General features: G+C 44.6%; 3 protein-coding genes across 3 annotated transcripts in view; 2 read left to right on the top strand and 1 right to left on the bottom strand.

The window, feature by feature from the left end:
* The window catches only part of PLEKHA2 (pleckstrin homology domain containing A2), a 92,730-nt gene extending 86,832 nt beyond the window's left edge, over positions 1-5,898 (top strand). The window contains exon 12 of the mRNA XM_080982539.1: positions 1,697-5,898. Within this exon, the coding sequence (XP_080838665.1) occupies positions 1,697-2,050 (354 nt within the window). The 3' untranslated portion in view covers positions 2,051-5,898. The remainder of the gene's footprint in view (positions 1-1,696) is intronic.
* The window catches only part of LOC308464206 (craniofacial development protein 2-like), a gene marked incomplete at its 3' end in the record, with an annotated part of 461,435 nt that overhangs the window by 339,071 nt on the left and 94,595 nt on the right, over positions 1-27,769 (bottom strand). The window lies entirely within an intron of this gene.
* On the top strand, positions 10,178-27,681 carry HTRA4 (HtrA serine peptidase 4; the record flags this gene model as incomplete). Its single annotated transcript, XM_080983340.1, has 9 exons — positions 10,178-10,601; positions 11,954-12,053; positions 14,790-14,994; positions 15,306-15,500; positions 16,553-16,585; positions 16,802-16,916; positions 17,309-17,366; positions 17,940-18,035; positions 27,492-27,681. 9 exons carry the CDS (start codon positions 10,178-10,180, stop codon positions 27,655-27,657), a joined length of 1,392 nt encoding a protein of 463 aa, XP_080839466.1. The 3' UTR covers positions 27,658-27,681.

Genomic DNA, 27,769 nt, shown 5'->3' on the forward strand with positions numbered 1-27,769 from the left:
GGGTTCTTTTCTTTAATTCTAAGTCAATGTCCACCCCTCTTTCTAAGCTACTATTTTCCCTTTGGCTTCTGAGCAGTGGACCTCAGGGTTGTTGGAAAAAGCAAAGAGGGAAGATGGAAATCTACCCATCCCTGGTTTAGGTTATATTTTTGACCAAAACCAAAACCCTTTCCCATCTCCCTCACCAGCAGCGAAGGGTTCATGTGAATTCATCTGTACAAGATGAGATCCATTTTTAAGGCAATCTGAAGAAGGTTGACTCAAATGTCTGCCAGGCATTCTGACCATATGGAAAACAATTTCACTGCAGGAAAGCTTCACTATGGCCTGGGATGAGTTTGCTCTGCACTGAAATATATTAATATTCTGTACCAAGAAATGTTGAATTCTTCAACCTGTACAAATTATGTATATTAAGCAACTAGTCATTGGGGAAGTTGAATCCAGTAGAATTAGTCTGAACCTTGAAAAGCACATAGAGATTGGGAGGATGACATAGGCTATGAGATTAACCCCACTCAGTGGATCAAAATGTGGTCTAAACCCCCCTTTAAATCCATATCAACAAAAAGAAAAGAACTCACTCTGAAAATCACCTACAGGTGGTACCTAACACCAAGAAAACTAGTGCTAATACGCCCAGGAACCTCACCAAAATGCTGGAGAGGGTGCACCTCCACAGGCACATGCCTCCACATGTGGCAGGAGTGCCCCAAAATCCAACCATTCTGGACAACAACCATACGAGAAATAAGTAAAACAATCAAGCAAGTATTAGAAATCACCCCAGAATTGGCCTTACTAAACATCTTCCAAGACAATAATGCCCACTTACACCACAAAGAACTCATAACCCACCAACTTTCAGCAGCCAGAAGCATCATAGCCAGACACTGGAGAGACCTGTCAGGAGTAAGCATGGACCAATGGTACCAGATAGTATGGGAAACGGCCCTACTAGAAAAATTAACCAATAAACTGAAACTGACACGGGGACAAATAGAAGAAGACGCCTTCATCCCGGTATGGCTCCCCTTTATCACATACAGAGCCCCACAGGACAACGATAAAAATCCACCAACAGCATACAAATCAATTTGGCTAACCTGATCCAAAACACCCACCCACCCCACTCACACATGAAAACAAAGACCACCACAGCCAACCACAAATAAATAACCACACCCTAGGCCAACCCCAACCTCTCTCACCAAAGGAACACAAGCGAACAGCAAAGAACCTACACAAGCAACACTGACACCAAACCCTATATATAGTAAGTAAAATAGAAACATTGCCACCCAACCCCACCTATCTTTCCCCCCCCCACCTCTTTCCCCCTTTTCTTCCTAATGTCTCAACAAATGAAACTGATTTGTAAAAATGTTACGTGGGGGGGGGAATACAAGAGAGAGACATTGCAAACACTTTTGTAAATCAAGAAAATTTTAATAAAAAATAAAAATAAAAAGCACATAGAGATGAAGTAGGAAACAGTGTCACTTTCAAGGGGAAAAAAGGAAACCACCACATTCCACATGACCAAGGGAGCACAGGGGCTTCATCGGTCCCTGGGAAGACTTCAGGGGCACCATTGCACCCATGGGCACTGTGCTGGCACCCCCTTTGGCATGCATAAGCTGCATAAGCTCTTTTCTCTCTCCCTCTCTCCCCCACACCCCTCTACCCCATGCAGGACTTGGTGAGATCTGCTTCGGTGAATAAGCGCGGAGGCCCCAGCTCAGCCATGCCTCCCATTGAGAGGCTGAAGCATCTGGGAGGGGAGCCCAAGGCCTCTGCCAAAAGCCCGTCGGCCTCGTGCTGGCTGCCCTGGATGCCGGTGCCACAGTCGGAAGGGAAGCCGCAGCCTGCAGCAGAGCAGAAGGCTGGCCTGCCAAAGGACTCAGAGTTCTCCCCTCTGTTTGCCCAGCGAGATGCTAGAGCCACGCAGGGTGGGCGTCTCCGGCACAGGTCGGAGCCCCAGAACTTTAAAGAGCATCCATTTCCCTTTGACCTGGATGACGAGAGCATCCGGACCTCGGATGTGTGACTGTGCACTGCAAAGCAGCGCCTGTCGATGTACAGACCATGTTGACGCTTCCATGGTCCTGACACATGGATGTGTTGGGGCAAATGCTAGCTAGCTTGCACATGCTTAGAAAGCTGGAGCTGGAGCAGTCACTGTGATGTGATGACCTTAAATGTGGGAAGCACATGAGATGCAACCTCCAGCCCTGGAGTCATTCCTTGCACATTTTCAGTGTGATGTGGTTCCTTCTCAGATGCCTTCCCATGTAGTAAAGGAGAGACCACCTTTGCCAATCAGCTAGAAACCTGGTATGGGTGTTCTCTCTCTCTCTCTCTCTCTCTCTCTCTCTCTCTCTCTCTCTGTGTGTGTGTGTCACTCACTGGAGTCATCTTGACCTCTTCTGGCAATGTGCCCAGGTACACCCCACTGTTTTTGTAGCAGCACACTGGTGGTCTGGCTTGCATGCTTGATCTGCAGAGGAGTTGGAGGCAGCACTCCTAACTTCTGTGGGAGAGGACTTTGAGGGTTCTTCTATAATTGTGGCTTTTGAAGAAATCTTGTGGAACAGTGTTGGACTGTCAGTTTCAATGTGAATGTCTAACTCTCTAGCTCTCACAGAAACCTGTGTGTGTAACAGATGCTCTTCATCTTCAGTGAGCCATGCTGCTGATGTGGGAAGGCCATACACTCTTTTTGTCAAGGTACAAGGGGTTGGAACAAAGTGGAGTTCCTGGAGAGCTTTTCCTGCAGAAGGGAGCATAGGAAGCTGACTTATCCTGAGAGAACTTGTCCATCCAGGATTTCAGAGAGGGGCATTTCTCTCACCCCTACCTCGACATGCCAGGGATTGAACCTGGGACCTCCTGCATGCTAGGCATTTGATCCAGCACTGAGCCATAGCCCTTTCCTACACAGCAGCATCAACTGCAGTTGCACAGAAGGTTGGGGCAGGGGGCAAATAAAGCAAGGTTATGGCAGGGATTCTTCAAACTCTGGTATGGGGATATTCTGGTGATCTGCAGTGTGTTCAACTGGCTAAAGCTATATTTACACCAGCACAGGCAACCTATGACCCTGTAGATGTTGGATTCCAACTCCCATCAGCCCCAGCCAATTCAGTCAATGGTCAAGGATGATGGGAGTTGAAGTTCACCAACACCTGACTGTTCACTGGTTCCCCACCGCGGATTTACACAGTGTGCTTTCAGCTGGTGTGTGAGACCATTATAATAATAGTAAAAAGCAACAACAGGAAATCCATAAAGAACTTTTCCAGAACTGGCACAACCAAAAACTCAGTTGCATCTAAAACCAGGATGCTGTCTTGTGCCACAACAGTCTTAGCTCATCTAATTCAACGATGTCTATATTATTTGTCAGCGGATCTCCAGGACTTCAGCCAAGATCTTTCTACTCCTACCTGGAAAGGCCAGGAACTTCAATTGCCTGCAGAATATGTTTGCCGCCACTCTTTCCTCCACCCTGCCTTGCACTCTGATGCATCTATAGGTAAAGGTAAAGGTACCCCTGACCGTTTGGTCCAGTCGCGGACGACTCTGGGGTTGTGGCGCTTATCTCGCTTTACTGGCCGAGGGAGCCGGCGTTTGTCTGCAGTTTTTCCAGGTCATGTGGCCAGCATGACTAAGCGCATGGAAACACCGTTTACCTTCCCACCGGAGCGGTACCTATTTATCTACTTGCACTTTGCTGTGCTTTTGAACTGCTAGGTGAGCAGGAGCTGGGACCGAACAACGGGAGCTCACCCCGCCGCAGGGATTCGAACCGCTGACCTTCTGTGAATGCCTCACTGATGCTTATCAGGCCCACTTGCTACAGGAGGCCTGCCCTAGATGGCGTTTGTGCAACTGCGCTGCAGCCTAGGAGATTTAATTCCTAAGATTTTTTAACAGCCTTCCTTGTGTTGCCTGGAGTATGAAGAAATACAGAGAAAGGGCCAGACAGAATGTGTTAAAAGTCAGTGCAACAGAATTAGTGTTCTAAAATTCAGCCCTTGGCTCTGGCTTCCTAAATGAGGACTGTCACACACAAACAATCTGGTTGCTATCACAGCCATACCATGCATTTACAGCCCTCTTGGAACACTTTAATAGCTTCCTCCAGATAATCTGGGAACTATAGTTGGCCAAGGGTGCTGAGAGTTATTAGAAGACCCCTTAGGAAATGACAGTTCCCAGGATTCTCTGGGGGGAGGGGTGCCATGACGGTTACAGTGGTATAAGGAGTGCTTTACATGTATGGTTTGGATGTGACATAGCTGCATTAAGTGAACTTCTTAGCTCTGAATGTCCAGGACAGAAGGAAAGTCTGTCCTCACAGTGAGGACTAGCTCCTCTTTAAACGTTTCCTTCTCCCATATTTCCAGGTAGTCATCTATGTAGTCATCTAAATAATGTTTGCCTTTGCAAAGGGGTGGGGTTGTGATCATTTCCCCCCCTAAGTTGTTCAGGGTGCCTGACTAAAACAGAAAGCAAAGCAAAACGCAAATCTAGCAAGGAAAAATCAAACAGGATTTCACTATGCGAAGACTACTCTCCAACAGTGTGAACGTCTGTGGTCAGAATATACTCAGGTATGCTCCCTTTTCATATGGCAGGTTTTTCAGGAGCACAAAAATATATTTATTTGTTTTTTGAGTGGGCTGTGATAACTTGTATCAAGCTAGATTACTCCCCCCACCCCTTTTAATGCCAACATTAACCTGGAACAGATTCTGGTTAATATATGAAGCAATAAGGATACAGAGAATTAAGTGTGTGTACTGCACAAAAAAATAATACTGTTTGCATATTTTTTTAATAATTTATTTACTATCTGCATCACTTATTCTGGTTTTTCTCATCATAAAAGTCTAAAGACATTTTGTGCGATGCTTAAAGGCTTTGCTTTCGACCCCCTGAGCAGCGTGTGGGGAGGCCAGCAAGCATGTTGGCCACCAGGCATTCTCATTATATTTTCATATTCCGTTCATGACAGTCTGAAGTAGGGACAGGTATACTTGGGCTGCAACTCCCCATCAGACCAATCCAGCATGGGCAATAGCCAGGGATGATAGAAGTTTTTAGTCCAGCAACAAATGGCTGGCCACAGGTGGGCAAAGGCTGCCCTAGGCTGTCCTCTCCCTGCCAGCCTGGTCTGAAGCTGTGCCCTGTTGGGATGGAGATATTGTGGATAGAGCTAATATGTGCCAGCTTGACCCTCCCTACGCCAATTTATTTGGAATGTCCAAAGGGAGCTAAAGGAAAGCAAGGAAGTAGAAGAAAACTTGCTCAAGTATTACTTGCTTACTTGGAAGTAAGTCCTACTAAGTGAGGCCTACTCCCCAAGCACGTGTGCCCAAGACTGCAGCCATGTTTTGCTCTTTAGCAGGCATTGCCAACACAGGCATTGCCAACACACTTTGTAGCTGTCAAAATATTGCTCTTTTTCTCTTGTCAGCCCCCAAATTTAAAACGTGGAATTTCTCAAGAAGCTGAATTGCACCACATCTTGATACCACGTTCTGCACTTTTTCTGCATCCCCCCAGGATCTCAGCATGCACATCACAGCCCTGGTCCTTTCTGCATGCTCCGCATGTGCTCTGCTGCTGAGCTGTGGACCCCCATCCCAAAAGAATAAATTAATCAAATTAATAATGTTGAAATGTAGCCCAAGGCTCAAGATGGGAGATGTTTCAGGATTGTGCACCTTAACTCCCTGCTCTTTTAAAGGGAGAGAAGAGGCTTACACATTGCTTTTTCCTTGTGAATACATGCAAAATAATTATTAAAAGAGATTTATGCTGGAAAAGTAGACTTTGCTGGAAACTATGAAAATTCATTTGAATGAATGGAAGTAGTATTGAACCAGATGACCATTTGTCTTTTTGTTTGCTTACAAAAATGTACATTTGACCAGTATCGTTCTGTTGTGTTTTTCAAAATAAGTATTCCTTTGCACTAACTTGTACTTTAAACACGTGAGTACCTTGTCAAGTTTGCCAATAATTTCCTGGAAATCCTTGTCTGCTTTTAATAGGCAGAGGTCAGGTGGCTGCAAAGCATTGTGCTCCACTTCCTCCTCTGCTCCATTTCAATCTGCCCTACAACTTTGCTAAAAGAAAAAGTTGTTTGGTCTAGGTGAAATGTGTGTAAATACAACAGGCTTCCTATATTGTGTTTGAAACATACATGCCATGGGATTCTGTGCATTTTTACTCTGAAGCAAATTCCACTGCATTCCACAGAGTAAGTATGTGTAGCATTGTAGTCTTAATTTGAAACCCTGTTGGTTTCTTTTAGTGGACTTTACTTATCATGTAGGTATGCTTAGACAGGAACATCAGGGAGAAGAGCCCTGAAGCCAGAATCCCCCTCCAGGTGTTGTTGGACTCTGGCTCCCACCAGTCCCAACCAGCATGGCCAATGGTCGGGGTGGTGGGAGATTTGGTCAAAAACACCTGGAGGGTGCCAGGTTGAGGAAGGCTGCCTTGAGCACAGGACACTCAGTCCTCTGTGTGTTTAGTTTGAAATACAACTTCAGTAGGGCTCACTCCCCACCAAAGTTTGCATAGGATTGGTGGCCCTCGCTCTGCACTCCTAAGCACACAACCTTCAGGGAAGCCTCATTGAAGTCAATGCAACCTCCTGAGTAAACCTGATCAGGACAGGATCAGCGTGTTACAGCTTGCCCTTGCCTTTTCTTGAATCTATAGATTTAATGTGAAGCAAGAACATTGGGGCTAGAAATTGCAGCTATGTTGCTGTTAATAAATTGAAATGGCAGCCATTAATCTTAGGCAGCTGAGCTCTAACATGCCATGCACTTGACTGGCTGTGCAGGGAACTTTGAAATGCATTGCTCTGTATTAGTAAGAGTTGGCAACAGTTTCTGGGGCTCCTCCAAAAGCCTGCTTCTCCCATGCCTAGATAGCACAGTTCTGAGCAGTTTTCCACTTAAGCCACACTTTCTAATATTATTATTTATTCAATTTGTATACCACCCTATACCCGCAGGTCTCAGAGCAGTTCACAACATAAAATCACAGTATAAAAACACAAAATACTGAATAAAAACAAAAAACAATCCAATAATCACCCACTTCCACAACACATTTTAAAAGGGCATCAGATGTCAGTCAGCCAAAGGCCTGATTAGAGAGGAATGTTTTTGCCTGGCGCCTGAAAGTGTAGAATGAAGGTGCCAGGCAGACCTCCCTGGGGAGAGCATCCCACAAATGGGGAGCCACTGCAGAAAAAGCCTGTTCTCATATTGCCACCCTCTGGACCTCTTGTGGAGGAGGCAGCTAGGTTCATCCATTCTGACACAACCTTACAAAGGGCTGCTTGTGACTTTGTGGAAAGCATGGCCTCCATGGGGCTGTCCCTGAATAAGTTTCTGAACCCCTCAGTGTTTTGAATCTATTGTGCAAGCTCTACTGCATGTGACTCAGGGCAGAGGTGCTTAATAGGAGGTGGTGTCTCTACACCCATGATGAGGACAATCCACACCCTAACATTCTCCTTTGAAAGCCTTGCTCAAATGCTTGAATCCGCAAAGACTTCAACATCTCCTTTCACTTGGGCAGCTTGTTTCGGAGGGACCTTTTCACAAAGGACCCCTTGACTTTCAACTGCCTCACCTATAGCTTAAAAGGGTCAGCCAGATAGCTCCTTCTGGGAATCTTACCAGGAAGGATTCACAAAGGTGATGGATAACTCCAACTGCTCCTGTATTTGAAGACTTCATTTAGCTCTCAAGACCATGAGTTTCCTTTTGAAAACCCCTAAGCCAGTCTTATGGCAGTGGGCCTCATCTATTATTATTTTTCATACTGTGTGGAAAAGTAATTTCTTGTGTCTGGCTGAGCCAGAGGAGAGAAATTTCCCTTGTCTATAAGGCTGCAGGCCTAGGCTCCACTTTTACGAGAGAGCAAGCCCATTGAATTCAACAGGACTGCCAAGTAAACCTGTTTAAAATCACATGATGGTGCTGCTTGCTTTGCATCTGTGGAACTGTCACTTGGTCCAGAATCTGCCTAAACCAAAATGCTTGGATGTGATCCTGTTGAAGCAAATCCAAGTTATTTGTATTAATTTAGGCTACAGATGGATGAAGTTGTAATAATTTTTCTCTCCTTGCCAAGCATCCACCCAGTGGGTTCAAGGAAAAAACAAACCAATCCATCATCAAAACTGTGTTTTCTTGCTTTATTAAGAAAAAGGTTTTGGAACTGTTTGTACATTTAGCTATGGGACTCCCACTAATAACTCTCAGGTGTGAATTGCACTCCTGTAGAAAGAGTATCGGTAATTTTTTTTCTCTGAGCAAAATTTATATGGTACAATTGCTTGATCCAAACAAGTAATTGGGGATAACTGTTTTAATAAAACAGAACGAACATTTTAATGTGTTTTTCTTCCTGCCCTGGCTGTATGGAGTAATTTAAGATGTCATTACTTTTTAAATCATGCAAATTATAAATTAGTATTTTCCTACTTAGCAGCGACAACAACTGGTTATGTAACCACTCCAAGAGGGTGCAGGGTATGTAGTTTACATGAGGGCTATTTACCAAGCACAGTATTTGGTTCGGACCCTGATTCAACATTTCAGAAAAGAGCACAATTCAGTCTGAAGTGCAACTTGCAGTCTGAATACCAGTTCAGAAAAGCAATGCTTTGTGCCTCCCCTATTCACTATTGTGTGTCGGGGGGGGGGGGGCTATCCAGTTTTAAAACAATGGAATGCCTCCTGTTGTTCTCTTATTTGTTCTACATCAATATCCCACCTTTGGAGGTAGAACAAAGGATGGGACTTTCATCTCTGCAAAGTAGGCCACATTTACTGAACACAAAGGTCACCTCTCCATCCTCCAGACAAGCAAGAGGGGTCATCACAGTTCAAGGACACCTTCCAGCTGCCCAAAAGAACTCCCAGGGCTGGAAAGGGGGTCGGCCTGGGACGGAGAGCCCGGAGGGCCACATTTGGCCCCAACGCCCGAGGTTCCCCACTCCTAAGGTAAAATGATCTCAAGGGTATCTCCTTCACTGAATCCTTGAAAATTGCTGGTGGTCTTGATCATGGCAGGCCCTTTAATTAACTCCCCCCCCCTCAATAAAAAAACATACATTAATTGTATTTTAAAAACCAAAATCTTGCCTTTATATTGAGAAAGTTAAAAGCAATTTTATTTTCTTCAGCACTGGCAACATGAAAAAAAGGTGTGCTGTATTGTGGAAAGTGAGGGCCCAAGCCAAGCCACTGAAAAAGGACCCTTAATTTGTTGGTTCTCAAACTTTTTTCTCTGGTCCACACTTTCAGGAAAAAAATTGCTCACGCCACACTCAACTTTTTACTGATAAGACATTGGGAAACAAAAAGAAACAACAACCAGCAGTGCTTGATTTATAACACAGTACACGACTACTTTATAATATAATGGGGGATATACCCCCCCCCCATATCATACCACACTGAAATGTTCAAGGATTTGATTGTCCTTGAATCTTCCGCCCAACTTGCCATCCTCTCCACACCCTTGAGAACCTCTGTTTTAACTGGTAAAATGCTAGGGGGGTGGGAAGAGTCTACTTATTCTGGGCCCAGAGAGTCGCCTGCCTGAGGCCACTTTGACCTCCACTGGCTTACCAGTGCAGGGCCAAGCATCAGGGCCTTTCCATGGGCCACCTCAAAAAGGGTTCCAGACCACACAACATCTGTGAACTAGAATTTAAGAAGGTCTGATCTAGACAGTCTTGCCCAAGCCCTTTGCTGTGCCAGGTGCTTAATTGCGGCTAGTTTGACTACAAACTCTGCTAATCGTCACTATAGCGCCTTATTTTCTTGCCCTGCAGTTTCCATCCTTGAGAAAGTGATCAGGAGTGGAGTCGACAGGAAAATCAACACTAAGGCGTAACTTTTCCCCCTGTGCAAAACAACCTACACTCATATTTAAGAAATCTACACATTTTCTAAAACGATGTGCTTGACCCTGGAATGAATGAATATATTCAGCATTTCGCTTTCTGTTTTGGACAGTGCGCGCCCCCTCCTGCGATTGCGCCCCGAGGGCCTCCCTTTCCCCGCCCGCCCGGGCTATAAGGCGCCGTCGGCGCGGCCGTCGAGCAGAGGTGGGCCCCTTCTTGGCCATGGCGGCTCCGCGGCTCCGCTGGCTGCTGGGGGCGCTGCTGGCCGTGGCGGCCGCCCCGTCGCCGCCCTGCCCGCCGACGTGCGAGCCGGAGCGCTGCCCCGGGCGCTCGGCGCTGGCCTGCTCGGCGGCCGGCGGGGAGCTGCGGCCCGACCGCTGCGGCTGCTGCTGGGAGTGCGCGGGCGGGGAAGGGCAGCCGTGCGCCCCGGGCGGGCGCTGCGCCCGCGGACTCGCCTGCCGGAGGCCGCCGGGCGGAGGCGGCGCGCGCGGCACCTGCTGGTGCGCCGAGTCCCCGCTGGCCGTGTGCGGCAGTGACGGGCGCACCTACCGGAGCCTGTGCCACCTGCGCGCCGAGAACCAGCAGGCCGGCCGTCGGAGGGAGCTGCCTGTCATCGCCGTCCAGAAGGGCGGCTGCGGAGAAAAAGGTGCGCAACCCGGCGAGATGCCCGGGCTGGGAGAGCTTTCAAAGCAGCAGTCGGGTTGGCCGAGGAGGGAGAGCCGGCAGTCGACCTGGGAAGGCCAGCTGCCGGGGAGACAGCAGGGCGGGGAGCTGCTGCCCGGCGGCGGGTTGTTCTCGGGGGCAACCCGGGGCTGGACTGTCGGCAGATCATCTACCGACTCGAGCCTTACGCTTCTCAGCGGAGTCCGCTCCCGGCTTCAGCCACTCGCGAACAAGTGCAGAGTCCTCAGAAGAGGAACGTCTGTGAAGCCATTTGGGGGACGGGCGGCTGAATTTATGGATGGATTGCTTGAGGTGACGTCGTCTCAACTGCTGAGCCCCAAGTTAGAATTTTGGGCTCCTCTTTTCCTGCAAATGCTAGAAGTGAATTCTTAGCTTATTCAAATGTTGCAAAAAGGAAGGAATCTGTCCCCTATGAACTGACTCCCTTAGGAAGCTGTTCTAGAAGTTTGCACTTTTCCTCTAGTTAACCCAAGGTTGCCTGCAGCAGCCTTTTCTACCTAGGTACTCTTCAGAGTTTGGCACAGGTATTACAGTTCCCATCAGCTAGGATAGTTCCTGGCTAGGGATGAGGGGAGTTGCAATCCAATAAAATCTGATCCACTTTGATCCTTTCTGCATACACTTTATGTGTCCTTTGTGTATTTCTTTTGTGTCAGGTGCAGACTCTAGACTGTAGAGCAGGCAATCTCAATCCATGGTCTATGGACCACACTTGGTCTGCAAACTTCATCCAGGTGTTCTGTGACATGTCTGGCTTTGTGGCTGAACATGGGAGATGGCACATTTGTTGTAGTGCATATTAATCTTTAATCTTCATATTATTAATTGTAATACAGTTAAATACAATGTACATTACAGTTGCTGCAACAGACAGAAAAATCATTAAATGATTTTTAAGTGGTCCATGGGGTGGGGCTGGAGTGGAGTTTGGGAACCTCTGCTGTAGAGCAGGGGAGAGTGGATCTATCAATAGCCTTGTAGTGATTTACAGTAGGTAAGCAAGACTCCTCTCAGCTCCCTAATTTTGAAAGAAAGCAGCTGTAGCGGAAAACCAGGAGTGGCTTTTCATGTGACAGGACTGAAAACAAATGCCTGGGCTAAGCATATGCCCAGAGGCCCCTTGCTCCATATTTCTAAGAATATGTTGCCATTCCGCTGCTCTCTTGCATCTTGCTCCAGCTAGAGGCTCTCTGGGATCCAGTATAAAAACAAAATATATCCTGCCAGTCTGAAGTTTGCCTGTCCCTGCTTGCAGAGCATGTTGAGATCCAACTTTGTATTGGACAAGTGCCAGACACATCCCTTGCTTCACAGGTCTTGTGGACCCCAACAGTCTGCGGTACAAGTTCAACTTTATTGCTGACGTGGTGGAGAAGATTGCTCCTGCCGTCGTGCACTTGGAACTCTTCCGCAGGTAAGCTCCATTAGTTAGAGGGAGAAATTAGCCACTTGTCTGCCCATTAACTTTTTTTGCAGAGGTTATTCCTTGGTCAACTGTGGCGCTATGGGAGCTGCCTCTCCCAGCTCTTTAAAGCAGGCATAGGCAAACTCGGCCCTCCAGATGTTTTGGGACTACAACTCCCATCATCCCTAGCTAATAGGACCAGTGGTCAGGGATGATGGGAGTTGTAGTCCCAAAACATCTGGAGGGCTGAGTTTGCCTATGCCTGCTTTAAAGCCAGGAGCTTCAGCCAAAGCAGTGAATGAGGCCATTTTCAGCCTGGGGGAAGGGTGGTCTTGTGTGGCGATGCTTAAGACATAGTCATCACGGCTTGCACACTTTTGTTTTATTTTATTACAGCAGCATATTGAACCTTGGTCACTTGGTTTAAGAAATCTTGGTCAGTTCATCATATGAGTTTTAAACGATTAATGAATCAATTGAATCTGCATACATTTGTTTGTAAATAAAAACAGTTTTTGAATAATGTAACCATATTTTAAACAATGCATGGTTGTGCGGCAGCAGGGCACCATGCAATGTGAGAGAGAATGCCTTTTCTAATATGGCCATTGGGGTTTTTAGAAATCAGAAACCATCAATTTTTTTAAAAAAAGTTTCCCAGTTCAGAGGCACCTTTCCAGTCAGTACAAATATTATTTTTAATCAATTAATCCATCTGATTGCTCAACAAAGCCTGCAAAGTGCAACTAAGCTATGTAATATGAAGGCACTTGATTGAGGCTGCAACGTTAACTGCCTAGTGATTCCTGCTGGAGGGTTTTAGGAGATGGTGGAGGTGCCCTCTGCCAGCAGAAAAGCACTGCCTTGGTGTGGCCCCTGAGATCTTTCTTGAGAGCTTCAAACTGGGCATTTGAAGGGCAAGGCAGAGCTGATGGTGGATCTCCGTAATCCAAAGTAAATCCATTCCTCTCAGGCCGCACCAGCATGGAGCTGGTGTAATTAATTTCTCTCCATTGCCCTCAAATGAGGATGGATGGGAATTAATTAAATTTTACTGATACGTTATCTTCCACCTAGAAGAGCTTTTGACAGGGAAATAGATCCACTGCTTGATTTTAGGATTACTAAGCAATTTGAAGGCAAATATTTCCATTAGCTGACTGCCCTGATTAAAGCTTGGCTTAATTTTTATTTGAGTTATTGTCTGATAGGATATAGTATAGTCAGAAGTACTATGCATGGATAACTTAGGAGCAGATCTGAAACAGCTTTCAATAGGCATAATGTCATAATCAATGGGCTTAAGCATATAGTTTAGTACAGTGGTACCTCGGGTTAAGTACTTAATTCGTCTTAATTCGTTCCGGAGGTCCATTCTTAACCTGAAACTGTTCTTAACCTGAAGCACCACTTTAGCTAATGGGGCTGCCAGAGCACAATTTCTGTTCTCATCCTGAAGCAAAGTTCTTAACCCGAGGTACTATTTCTGGGTTAGCGAAGTCTGTAACCTGAAGCATATGTAACCCGAGGTTCCACTGTATTGGATTATGACCAAAGTCTTGTTTAGCTCCAGAAGACCCCATCAGCCACCTGGAGACTCAACTTGGGACCTTCTGCAAGCAAAACATGTACCTGGTCACTGAGCTGCATCACTTTCCTTTATTTTCTTGTTTTTATATCAAACTTTGAACTATTGAGTGGTACAAACATGGATGTTATATGGGAATTAGTTAGATTTGCAGAAGCTCATATGCCTTAAGAGCTTTCCTCTTAAATATGATTTGCAGTGTGAAGGTCATCCTCCTCTCCTCTCCTCTCCTCTCCTCTCCTCTCCTCTCCTCTCCTCTGCTGTCTTGTATGGAAAGTTTGTTGTTGTTAATATTTATTTATTTATACATACATACATTACATACATACCCCGCCCATCTGGCTGGATTTCCCCAGCCACTCTGAGTGGCTCCCAACAGAATATTTAAAAAGCGATAAAATATCAAACATTAAAAACTTCCCTAAACAGGGCTGGCTTCAGGTGTTTTTGGTACCTATTTGTATTTTGTTAATCCAAAGCTAAAGAGTAGGACAGATACAGTATTTGCAGAGCAGGCTCTTCACTTCCAGCATAAGCCTAGATTTGTCCTGATTTTGCAAGTTTCTGCAACGTGCAGACCTTCCAGCAAGATGAGAGATGCTGGGTGAAATGTGTGAGTCTTGTTTTTCCTCCTGGACAGGCCAAACAGTTTTTAAGACACATGGTATGTTTGGTCGTGTTTTTTTTTTCATGCATTCAGCTTTCACCTCATGCTATTTTCTTACTTTTTTAAAAAAAAAAAGCAAACATTTTTATGGATGTTGCAAAATTGTTATGTAACATAGGTATGTTGGTGGCATGACAGATGCTGGCCAGTCAGACTCCTGCATTGCTCGCTTTTTCCCATTGAAGTGGATATGTTTCTCCCTCATACTGTACTTGCCCCAAGCTTGTCACAGGGAAGGAAAGGTTACATTTGGACTGATTTGTTGGCAGGGTAAACAGTCTCACTGCTCTAAACATGCTATATCTCCAGCCTCATTGCTCAGACCTTTGTTTTTACCTGTTTTAAACATGCCTTAATTTTATTTTTAATTGTATTAATCTGTGGCTGGGCTTTGAGAGGAAGGGTGGGATACAAATTGAAATGATAAATGAATGAATGCAGATTTTGTGGCTAGCGGTAGTGAATTCGACTCTGTGTGACCCTGTGGCAGGTCACCTTACACAAACAAAGAAGTCCTGGTATCCAGCGGTTCGGGCTTCATTGTGTCCGAGGATGGCCTGATCCTCACCAACGCCCATGTTCTCACCAACAAGCATAGGATCAAAGTGGAGCTCCAGAATGGCCACCAGTTTGATGCCAAGGTGAAAGATGTTGACCACAAACTGGACATCGCCCTGATCAAAATAGACCCCCAGGTGAGAACGGCTTTGTTTCTCAGCAGGACAAGAAACCCCCAAGGCTCAGACTCTTTCTTGTCATATTACAGTGGTGTAAAGAGGGTGGCAGAATTCATTCCATAAACTGGGCTGGTATTTGAGAGAGCAGAATCGAAGAAGGCCACTACTACAACTGCTGCCTCTCAAGCCTGCCGGTCCACACACTAGCTACTTATGGGCAGGAAGAAACAATGGTAGCTTCTCTGCCTACAAACTAGTCTGAATTGCCACAGGGGACCAGGTGAGTGACCCCTTTAAAAAATAAAAACCATATTTTAAACCCTGTGCAGATGGCCCTCCCAGTCCTCCTGCTGGGCAAGTCCTCTGAGCTGCGTCCTGGGGAGTTTGTGGTGGCTCTGGGCAGCCCTTTCTCCCTGCAAAACACCGTGACAACGGGAATTGTGAGCAGCACGCAGAGAGATGGGAAGGAGCTTGGCCTTAAGGACTCTGACATGGAATACATCCAGACTGACGCCATTATAAATGTAAGAGACTCGGGGGGGGGGGAGATGCTCCTCCAGCTCAAATGGGGCAGTCAGTAGCATTGCTGCCAGGAGGTTTGGTGGAGTTTTGGTTTGCCATTCTTCTTGGGTTTCTCCTTCTGTCTTGCATGCATGCCCGCCTTCTCTTTGATCTTGCAGTGGGTAGAAATGAATGAGGAGGGATTCTTTGAGGCTTGGGGAACCTCTAGCCTCCAAGCCAAATTTGGCCCCTGAGTTTCCCTCAAAACCACACTCCCCTGCCCCACCTCAACGTCATAATACCTGTAGGACTGCCAACATGCCATTGGGAGCCTTAAAGGGTCTTCTGATAGTTCCTTGGAAAAGAGGCTTGTCGTTTGCACCAGTCAGCCGGTTGCCAGTGACAGCCTGCCCAATGAGATATCCACGGGGAGCTCCATAGCGCATCCAAGCCCTGCCAGGAAATGGAGCTTGAAGCAGCACAAATCACCTGATTGGCAGCTACTTCAAGCCTGCTGAGACCAGTGGGGACCCTGCCCAAGGGGGGCTTCAAGTCAGCACCAACCAGCAGTAACTTCAAGCAATGCTTGCTTGACCTTTGAGTTTCCATGGTTGTACAATTTGCCGTGCTGCAAGAGAAAAATGGGTCCTCTGACATTGTGTCGTGTTGACAAGCAAGTGCGGCCCTGCCAGGGATGGGGGATCTGTTCTGACCCACTTGGATATTCAGGCAGGCACATATTTACATATACATTTTTGCTTCTTTGAAATGTGTTTGTCAGGGACCTTAAGTTCTATAGGAGAAACTGTTTCCATGAGTGCACAGAAGCACAGGTGGGGCCTGGGGTGGGAGCAGATGGTTGAGAAGCTGAAGCCAAGTCAGTCAGAGGCTGGGGCTTTTTTAGAGAGTGACTTAACACACTACAAACCTAAGAAAATTCTGATGATTGTAGGCAAAATGGGCTGTAAACTCTTTGGAAGCGCACTGGCAAATGTTCCATCACCTGTGAATTCTGTAAGAAGTGGATTTGGAATGCATTGATTAACCCCCTCTTCAATTCTGTTCTCTTTTGCAGTATGGGAATTCTGGAGGGCCATTGGTAAACTTGGTAAGATATTATTTTATTGTTTCTCACCTCTCATTTTTATCTAAACTTAAAGTGTGTTTTTTTTATCATTCTTCCACTAGCCACTATCTGTATTTTTTGTGTGTATTTAAAAAAAATAATACATTTATAAAGGAAATAATGTGATAAGAGAAAAAAGGTGTGAAAGGGGATGGAAATCCTTCCATTTGGCCACAGCAGCTGCTCTCTTTCCATTAGGATGGTGAAGTCATTGGAATGAACACCCTGAAGGTCACAGCCGGCATCTCCTTTGCCATCCCCTCTGATAGAATCCGCCAGTTCCTGGAAGATTATCACAATCGCTACATGAAAGGTAATAGGAAGCCTGCTTCTTGTTTTGTGAGGTAGGGCTCCCACGCAGACACTCCCTGTAGGCAGTAGAAACGGCTGTAACTCAGCGGGAGAGCAACTGCTTTGCACCCCAGGATCAATTGCCAACATCTCCAGGCAGAGCAGGTAAAGACTCTTCTCTGAATCCCTGGAAAGGAGATTCCCACTTTCTTATGAATAGACGTGTTTTTAAGGCTATCAGAGAACCTTCTGTCTAGTTCACACAATCCCTCTGTCCTTTTTTTGAGTGCAGAGCAGGGGACACCTGCTTGTTTAGGCCTTTGTGTACACAGAGAAAGAGAGGGGGCCAGACCCAACCTGTCCTTTCTTTTCATGACTTTGTTGAGAATGCTTCTAACTCTCATGTCTCTCTAGGGAAGATCAGACCCAAGAAAAAATACCTGGGACTCCGAATGCTCCCTCTCACTTTCAAGTAAGTCTTCAGTCCCACATCCCCGTCTTTCACCTGTGTGGCTCCCGCCTGGCCTCTGTGTTAGGCCAAGTTCATGTTAGTATTGCATGACTGAAGCCCCCCCAAATAAAGTTATTTGAGTACTCATTTGCCAGTGGTCACTCAGGACCTGTTCTGTAACCTGCCCCTTAAACCATTATTTCCCACCTAGTCCCTAAAACAGCTTAAGCGGGAAACTTAATATTTGCTCAATAGGTAGAACTTGGGGAAATGTTGACGGTGGTGATGTCCTCAGTGTTCCTCTTTCAAGCTGCAGTAGGGCACCCCACCTCCCCAGACAAATTCAAACTAGTGAAGGGTGTGCAGTCTCCTCACACCCACCACCAATGCCCATGTATTGTCCCCTGCTGGCAGGGATGTTTCCTGGCAGCACTATCACCAGTTGTGGGGGGAGGGGTTGGGGGAGGCCATGGCTTGTTATACTCACCTCAGTTGTGCTGCTAAACACCTACAGTGTTTTGATTAGATTTGGGATTTCTGCATTTAGTGGGTAGACCACCTGATTGACTATACTGTCCTGATCTTTTCCCTTAGTCTCATCCGTGAACTGAGACGGCGGGACAGGGATTTCCCAGACCTGAGCTCGGGTGTCTATGTCTACGAAGTGATTCAAGGAACAGCAGCTGCAAGGTAAAATATTAATTTCTACCCACCCATATACTATTGGGATTGGATAGAAAGTAAGAGTGCTTGCCTTGCTTCTCTGGGAATGTTTCTGATTTAGAAATGCTGCTCTCACACACACTTTCTCTGCAATGATAATACGGTGCTACCCAAGTTCTTGCAGAAAATGTTAAAAAACAAAAACAAAATTGCAGCACAGAACTGGATCTTGGCCACAGGGACACACCTGTGCTATAAGTCAGCTTTGTTCAGCACCCCCCCCCCCCCATATTTCATGCATTGATTTAAGTCCCTTAAACCCAGTAGTGAACTATGTTTTAATAACAGCGTAACGGTGTATGTTGTGTTACCTGCATTAAACACTGGACATATTGCAAAGCAAGTGCCCTGCTGTTTAGTTCAGCAACATTGGGGGGGGGGGCTATGATTCTCCACACCTGCTGAAAGCCCTACTCAAGAGATAGACGGGGGCAGCTGATTTTTGAAGAGTGCACTCTGGCTTTGCACCAGTGCAGCGCTTAGCTAAGGCTGGCTGCAGCGTTTGTTATGGTGGTTCAGGTTGTGCATAAGGGTCAAGCATATTCTTGAAGAGGTAAAAGCCATCCTAGGCAAGTGGTACCAGTCCTCACCAGGCTGCTCTGTTTGCCTATCTGAGCAGAGGCACAAACTTTATTATGAGGGGGTCTTGCTGAAGCCAGTGAGTGAGCTGTTATTGCATCCAATTCCCTGTTCCCCATGGGATTAAAAAAGAGAGAGAGAAATACTATATTCTTTATGAAGATTTGTACAGAGGTGCATTTACTAAACTGTTTGCATAACCATGGCTCACACGAGTCTTCTAGGAGCAGGAATAATTAGATAGGAAATAGCCCAGGGACAGCCTACCCACTTAGACCCCTCTGTGAATGTTAATCCCCAAGGCGGGCAGGAAACTAGGGCAGCCTGAGGCAGCTGTAGAAGAGTTCCCTGTAGAAAGGGTGTCTTAACAGCCTGCAGGTGTTTTGGACAACAGCTTCCCATCAGTACCAGCTGCTGGAGATGTAGTCCAAAACATCTGGAAGACACTGGGCTGGGGAAGGCTGCTGTACAGAGAAAGGCCTGAGTGAAGATCACAAAGTGTGCAAACTATGTTTCCAACTTTAGAACAAACTTAAGGTGGTTTTACAGTAACACTTTTAAAGCAAAATTAAAACAAAACCTAATAATCTGGGTGTACACTAGGCTGGGCAATATGTTGATATATCAGCCAAAACCAGTTTGAAGTTCATTGTGTTGTTCCATATTTGAGCTGGCAATAGATTGCGAATCACAATGTGTGTAAGGGCTAGGCAATAACTCACCAACTAAACATCACGCTAACTCACCAGCTAAACACTACAGTGTTATCAATGTCCTGGCAACTGCTACTACTTAGGGGACTAAAACAGATAAATGGCAATATTTTCGATCATCACACACACAGTTTCAGCAGCAGGCAAGCCAAAATACATCCAAATGATGGCACTCAGGACACTCCAAAGTACGGTGATGAGTCACAGTGAATACAAAAAATCTGGGACTGCCAGCAGGCCTGCTAGGAGACAGAAACAGCTTACCGCAGTACATGTCGGCAAAGCGGTGACAACCTGCAAGGCCTCACAGTGGCGGCACAATCAGTGGTAGTCTGCAAGCCCTCATGGCGACAACGGGAGAGGGCAGAAGTAGCAGTGGCATCTTGCAAGGTCTTGCAGCGGCAACGCATTGCACCAATAGTAGTGGCAGCCTGCGAGGCCTCATGGCAACACCAGCAGTGGAGCTTGCAAGGCCTCACCATGGTGGCAAGAAGTGGCGGTGGCCTGCAAGCTCTCCTGGCAGTAGTGGTAGGCGATGGCAGAAGCTGTGGCAGCCTGCCTTAATGAGGTCTTGCAGGCCACCTCTGCTTCTGCCATCTTCTTCTTTTTTTTTTTTTTATAAATATTTTATTAGATTTTCTTATACAAAGTCAATAGTGTAATACAAAAAAGAGAGAATAAAGAAAGAAAAGAAAAAGGAATATAAAAAGAACCAACTTTCCAAACCATTTTTGCCAATCTAATCGGACTTCCCCACATCTTCCAGACCCTGCGTTCTTTACAATAAAAACATCAGCAATTTGTTACCTTGTTTCATACCTTACTGTATCTTTCAGATATTATGTTTCTAAGTTCAAAATGCTATTTCCCAAATACTTATACCTTAAAATAAACATAATAAAGTTACTTCACGTTTCTACCTTGTCTTTCTTATAACTTAATTTCCAATTCATCAAATCTAGTAGCTGAAGCTATAATTTCCAAATCATGCACATTCTTAACATTCATACAGCTTATAATGTTTTTGCAAATAATCCTTAAATTTTTTCCAGTCCTTCCATTGTTTCTTCTCCCAGATCACGGATTCTGCCAGTCATTTCTGCCAATTCCATATAGTCCATCAATTGCGTCTGCCACTCTTCCAGTGTGGGTAGATCTTGTGTCTTCCAGTACTTTGCAATTAAGATTCTTGCTGCTGTAGTTGCATACATAAAAAAGGTTTTGTCCTTCTTTGACACTTTCTGGTCTACAATGCCCAGAAGGAAGGCCTCTGGTTTCTTGGGAAAGGTATATCTAAATACCTTTTTTAACTCATTGTAAATCACTTCCCAGAAGGTCTTCACTTTTGGGCAGGTCCACCAGAGGTGAAAGAATGTCCCTTCAACCTCCTTACATTTCCAACATTTATTATCAGACAGGTGATATATCTTAGCAAGCTTGACTGGGGTCATGTACCACCTATATATCATTTTCATAATGTTTTCCTTCAAGGCATTACATGCCGTGAATTTCATTCCGGTGGTCCATAACCTTTCCCAGTCCTCAAACATAATGTTATGCCCAATATCCTGAGCCCATTTTATCATGGCTGATTTAACTGTCTCATCCTGTGTGTTCCATTTAAGCAGCAAGTTATACATTCTTGAAAGTACCTTAGTCCTAGGTTCCAACAACTCTGTCTCTAATTTCGATTTTTCCACCTGGAATCCTGTTTTTTTATCCAATTTAAAAAGCTCTTGAATTTGAGCATAATGAAACCAGTCTTGCACCCTATTCTTTAATTTTTCAAAGCTCTGCAACTTCCAATTGTCTCCAATTTTTTCAATTATTTCCCAATATTTCGGCCAATTGGCCTCTGTATTGAGTCTTTTTCGAGCCTTGGCCTCCACTGGTGATAGCCACCTCGGGGTCTTACCCTCTAGTAAGTCTTTGTATTTTATCCAGACCATAAATATTGCTCTTCTGACAATATGGTTTTTAAACATTTTATGGATTTTTACCTTGTCGTACCACAAATATGCATGCCAACCAAAAGCATTATCAAACCCTTCCAGATCTAGGACATCAGTGTTCTCAAGGAGCAACCAATCTTTCATCCAGCAGAAGGCCGCTGCTTCATAATATACCCTCAGGTCTGGCAGGGCAAACCCCCCTCTTTCTTTTGAATCAGTTAGTATTTTAAACTTTATCCGGGGCTTTTTGCCCTGCCAAACAAACTTAGAGATATCCTTCTGCCACTTTCCAAAACATTCCACTCTGTCCACAACCTGTAGAGTTTGAAACAGAAATAACATTTTCGGCAATACATTCATTTTTATAGCTGCAATTCGACCCAACAAGGAAAGTTTCAGTCTTGACCAAATTTCCAAATCTTTTTTGATTTCCAACCAACATTTTTCATAATTATCTTTAAATAAATTCAAATTTTTAGCAGACAAATGAACCCCTAGGTATTTCACTTTTTTAACCACATTCAGTTCTGTCTCTTTCTGAAACCCATCTATTTCTATAGATGTCAAATTTTTTGCCAAAACCTTAGTTTTTTGCTTGTTCAACTTAAAACCCGCCACCCGACCAAATTCATGGATCAGTTCTAAAGCTCTTTTTGTACTAGATTCTGGCTCCTGTAATGTTAAAACCAAGTCATCTGCAAAAGCTTTCAGTTTATATTGTTTCACTCCGACCTGTATTCCTTGCACCAACCGGTCCTCCCTAATTGTGTTCAAAAGCACCTCCAGGACTGAAATAAATAAAAGAGGGGATAGTGGGCACCCCTGTCGTGTCCCTTTTTCAATTTTGAACTCCTCTGTCACCACATTGTTCACTATCAACTTAGCTTTTTGCTCTGAATAAATTGCTTCTATTCCATTTTCAAACCCCCGTCCCACTCCCATCCCTTCCAAGTTTCTCTTCATAAACATCCAGGAAATATTATCAAAGGCCTTCTCCGCATCAATAAAAATTAGCACAGCTTTCGTATTGATATTAGTTTGTAAAAGTTCCAAAATATCAATAATGTTCCTAGTATTATCAAACAAATGTCTCCCTGGGAGAAAGCCTGCCTGGTCCTTATGAATTACTTCATTAAGTACTTTTTTAAGTCTACTTGCCAAAATATCCGCAAAAATTTTGTAATCCACATTTAGGAGTGAGATGGGACGGTTCTTAAGTTGAGTCTTTTCAGTTTCTAATTTAGGTATCAGTGTGATGAAAGCTTCTTTCCACGTTTCCGGTGCCCTCTTCCCCTCCATAATCTGATTACAGACCTCCATTAGCGGTAATATCAAATAGTCTTTTAATGTCTTATAGTATTTGGAGGTAAGTCCATCTGGGCCTGGAGATTTACCTAGTTGCATATTCTGAATGGCACCCTCGATTTCCTGTTGTGTTATTTTACAATTCAGGATTGTTCTTTTTTCCTGTGTTAGTTTTGATAGTCCATTAATTTTTTAAAATTGGTCTATCTCAGTTTCTTTCTGTGGCCCCTGTGTATAAAGTTCCTTAAAATATCTCTGGAAACACTTTCTAATTTCTTCTGGTTTCTGAACATTTCTCCCTTCAATCTCTAGATTAGTAACTGTATTCAATTTTTGTCTCTTTTTCAACTGCCATGCTAGCAGTTTCCCACATTTATTTGCTGATTCAAATGATCTTTGCTTCATTTGTTTAATTTTCCATTCAATTTCTTGATTTATCAATTTCGAATATTGTGCTTGATGGAATTTGATTTCTCTCAGCACCTCTCTCGACTTTGGTTTTGTTCTGAATTTTTTCTCTCCATCTCTTATCTTCTCTAAAATTTTATCCTTTTTTTCACTCCAGAGTCTTTTCTTAATCGTATTCTGTTGTATCAGAAACCCTCTCATAACTGCCTTACTTGCGTCCCAGACTGTTCTTTTTTCCACCGTAGTGTTCAAGTTTATTTCAAAATAGTCTTTTAAAGTTTTTTGGGCCTTCTTCACAATCTCCTGATCTCTTAATAGGGTGTCATTCATTTTCCATCTAAAGGAGCCGGTTGGAGTTAGTCTCAATTCCACTTTCAAAGCATTATGGTCGGAGCAGGTTTTTGGGCAGATTTCCACTTTTCTAGTCTTCGGTGCCAGCCCTCTAGTTGTCCATATTTGGTCGATTCTTGTCCATGACAAATGGGCCTCAGAGAAGAAAGTTCCTTCTTTACCTAGGGGATTCTTTGTCCTCCATATATCAATCAAGTCCATATTGTCGGTTAATTCAAAGAAAGTTTTAGGTAGTCTGCCATCTTTTGTTAAGTTTTGATTTTGTGACTTATCCATGTTTGTAGATACCACCCCATTCATGTCTCCCATCATAATGATGTTAGTATAATCCATGTAGTCCAGCATCGTCTCATGCAGCTTCTTATAAAATTCTGATTTCCCTTCATTTGGTGCATATATTCCTAATATCAAAAAATTTTCTCCTTGTGTCTGTATTTCAATCGCCAAAATTCTTCCTTGCTCGTCTTTAAATAAGAATTTTGGTGACAGGCTCTCTTTTGCATAGATGACCACTCCTCTTTTCTTAACTCTATCCGAAGAAATAAATTCCTGGCCTAATCTTTTATTAATTAGCACTTTCCTGTGGAGCCTAGTCACGTGGGTTTCTTGCAAGCATATAATGTCTAATTGTTCTTTTTTCAAAATATGAAAGATTCTTCTTCTTTTTTCCGGGGAATTCCCACCATGTATATTCCAACTAAGTACCTGCAGAGACATCCTGGATTAATTTGATAGGTCTATAGTGGCGTATCTTCTTTTTCCTCTATTCCCGAGGGTCTAGGAGTTGGTCCAACTCCAGGTGGTGGTGGTGGCCAAGATGCTGCTGCCCCTTTTTGTAGGTCTTCTCCGTGGTCGTTCAGGAACTTTTGATGGTCTTCTGGTGTTTTAATTTTAATCTTCTTTCCTTTGAAACTAAAAGATAGTCCTTGAGGAAACTCCCACCTGTAAGGAATTGTGTTGTCTCTCAGTAATTTTGCTAAATCTTTGTAGATAACTCTAAGATCCAAGAGTTGTTTCGGAATATCTCTATAAATTTCTGCTCTTTTATCTTGTATAACAAGTGATTTTCCAAAATGAAGGCCTAATATCTTGTCTCTCTCCTCTTTAGATCTCAGTGTAATCAAACAATCTCTAACTCTGTCCTTCCTTACCACTCTTCCCAATCTAAATGCAGTTGTGATTTTAAAGTCCTTATCTTCTGCTATACCCCAGAACTTTGAAAATTCTGATGTCAAATAGCCAATCAAGTCTTCTTGTTCAAGTTCTGGAATAGCTCTCAATCTAAGATTATTTTCCCTATTTTTCAATTCGACCATAGACAGGTAGGCCTGTTGTTCACCAATCTGTTTGTGCAGTGGCTTCACTTCTACCTTAATCTCCTCAACCTTCTTATATGCTTCCTCTGCTTTTTGACTGGCTTCCTCAGCCAGTTTTCTATTTTCTGCCGTTGCTCCTTGCAGACTCCCAATTGCTTGTGTATGCTGGGCAACCTGGTCAGTCAATTTATTAATCGAGGATGTAGCTTGGTCAATTTTTGTTGATTGATCATCCACCTTTTGATTTAGAATTGCCAGTTGATCCAGTATTTGTTTTAAGACTGTTTCTGATCCTCCTGATGCCATATCTTCTGTTACTGGCTGCCCAACTCCCCCCTCCTGTGTTCCCAGCACAGCTGGGACAGATGATCTGCGTGGTTGGGAAGTCAAAGTTGTTTGAACCAATTGTACTGTTTGCTTTGCTTTCGTTTTAGCTGCTCTTGTTCTCCCTGAGCCACTCATTCCACACCTGCCTATGTGTCAAGGTCAAATTGTCTACTGTCCCATGGGAACCACAGTTCCAAAATGTAAACAGTCAAACGACAGAGAGTCAAAGTAAAATTTAGTTCTCATACAATTATATCTCCAAAATCCTCTAGGGGGAGTATCACTGTAGTTCCAAAGAAAGAAGAAACTTTTTCCGCCATTAAAGTCCCTGTAGTTCCATGTAGTTTAAAATAAGAGTTCTTCTTACCTTCTTTAAAATGTAGAGCTCTCTCTGAGTTAAACAAAATCTTAAAAAGGGATGCAGGAAACAGTTTCCCTGTTTGTATCCAATTTATAGCACTCAAAAGTAGCACTTTTCAGTTTAGTTACAGTTTCCGCAATTTGACAGTTCTCTTACGTCTGGCAGCCCGGAGATCGGGTTTCTCATACCTTTATAATCCACACACAAGAGGAAAGTCCCAATTAAATCCCAGTAAGTTTAAAACAATTCTTAACTTTCTTCCTTCAAAGTCAATTCAGTTAGTGCACGGTAGTCCCAACTTTTTACAGTCCCTTTTAAAGCGCTTCCCGCTTGTCAAAATCTTTGCTTTGATCTTGTAAGCAAAATCGGAAGACGGACTTCCTGTTTCTCGTCTCCCGTTTTCAGCCAAATTTAAAACTTTAGTCCCGAAAATTTTATAATCCCTACTCACGGGTATGTTGTTTTGAATCTGATGTTTCAAGAAGAAAGGTCGGCGCTCATCAGCAGCAGCTGCGCGGCTTCGCTTCCGCAGAAAGAGCGATGAACTCACAGCACCGCTCCCCCTTCTACGTTCCGGAGCCCCTTACGGGGTTCCTTCTTCATTTCTGGGGGGGCTTCTGGTGCCCGCCGAGTCCCACGGCCACGGGCTCACTCTGCCCGCGGTTTTTCTTGATGGGTCACCGCTATGCCGCAGCAGGTAACCCTTTTCTGCGGAGCCCCTCTTCAGAGCCTGAGGAGGACCGCCATTGCTGTTTCGCGCCGCCTCCGGAAGTGCTTCTGCCATCTTCTGCCACAACTGCAAGGCCTCACAGTGCTGCTGCCACCTCACAGTACTACTGCCACCGCCATGACAAGGCCTTGCAGGCCATTGTCGCTTTTGCCTCTGCCACAAGGTCTTGCAGGTCACCACTACTGCAGCCACCGCAACAAGTCCTCGCAGGCTGCCACCGCTTCTGCTGCCACTGTCCACTACCAAAGTGAGGCTTCACAGGCTGCTGATTATTGTGCCACTGCCAGACTGCCACTGCTACCCCCCCCCAATCGTTGATTCTGCCATTGCCAGGCTGTTGCTGCCGCTGCCGCCTCCTAGCAGGCCTGCTGGAAGTCCCAGAGCATTGGTATTCGCTATGACACATCACCAAACTTTGGATTGTTCTGATTACCACCATTTGGTAGCCAAGCCCAAAACCAAAAGTCTCATTTGGATGCATTCTGGCTTGCCTGCTGCTGAAAGTACCATGAGGTGAATACAGTGGTACCTCGGGTTACACACGCTTCAGGTTACAGACTCTACTAACCCAGAAATAGTGCTTCAGGTTAAGAACTTTGCTTCAGGATAAGAACAGGAATCGTGCTTTGGCGGCGCAGCGGCAGCAGGAGGCCCCATTAGCTAAAGTGGTGCTTCAGGTTAAGAACAGTTTCAGGTTAAGAACAGACCTCCGGAACGAATTAAGTATTTAACCCAAGGTACCACTGTATAATGGTCAGGGGTCCCTTTACCTTTACCACTGTATAATAATTTATCAGTTTTAGACCCTTAAGTAGTAGCAGTTGCCAGGACATTGTCCTATTTGCCTCTGCGTAGTTCTTCCTTTTTTGATACATCGATATATCACAATGTTTAGCTGGTGATATATTGCAATATTGAAAACCAGTTATCGCCAGCCCTAGTGCACTCTCCTGGGGACAGATGTTGGGCAGCTGCTTCCACCCCAGGTGCTTGTCTGTCAAAATGTGACTGCATCTCACACGCTTTCTATGCTGAATTACAGGGACAGCTGTGATGCAGCCCTGAGGGCAGATGTTCATACAATTCCCTTTAGCCCAAAGAAGTTTTGTACTGACATCCAGTACTCTGAAAGCTTCCCATGTTGACACATGGCCACTAAAGGTGGTAAGGTCTCTCCTAAGATAGGAGTCCTTGCAGTGCTTCTTCCAAAGCAACCTGTGCTTCTTTTAGAAGTTATGTGTGCAGTAGGAGGAAGGGGCCAACCTGAAAGAGTACTTGATAAGGGGAAACTAAGGCTATCTAACAGTTTGGCCACAATAAAAAGTAAGTGTGCCATAATCAAATGCTTCCTATATTTTAACATTTCTGTCTTTGGTTGCAGTGCTGGCTTGCAAGATGGTGATGTCATTATAGCAATTAATGGGAAAACAGTCACTTCAACCCGAGATGTAACAGACACTGTTCAAAACAGTGACACCCTCTCCATTGTTGTACGGCGAGGAAACGAAGATCTCATTGTGACAGTTACACCTGATGAAATTGATTAAAAAAAGGTGCCCTCTGCAGAAAAAGTTTGTGTTGAAATCCTAAATTGCTGTATACTCTTATCAGAAACAGTTTAGGAAAGAACTGTACAAAGTGGAAACATACTTGTAGCTC

This window comes from Podarcis pityusensis (genome assembly GCF_964106645.2).
Source record: "Podarcis pityusensis genome assembly, chromosome: 15".
Lineage (NCBI taxonomy): Eukaryota > Metazoa > Chordata > Lepidosauria > Squamata > Lacertidae > Podarcis > Podarcis pityusensis.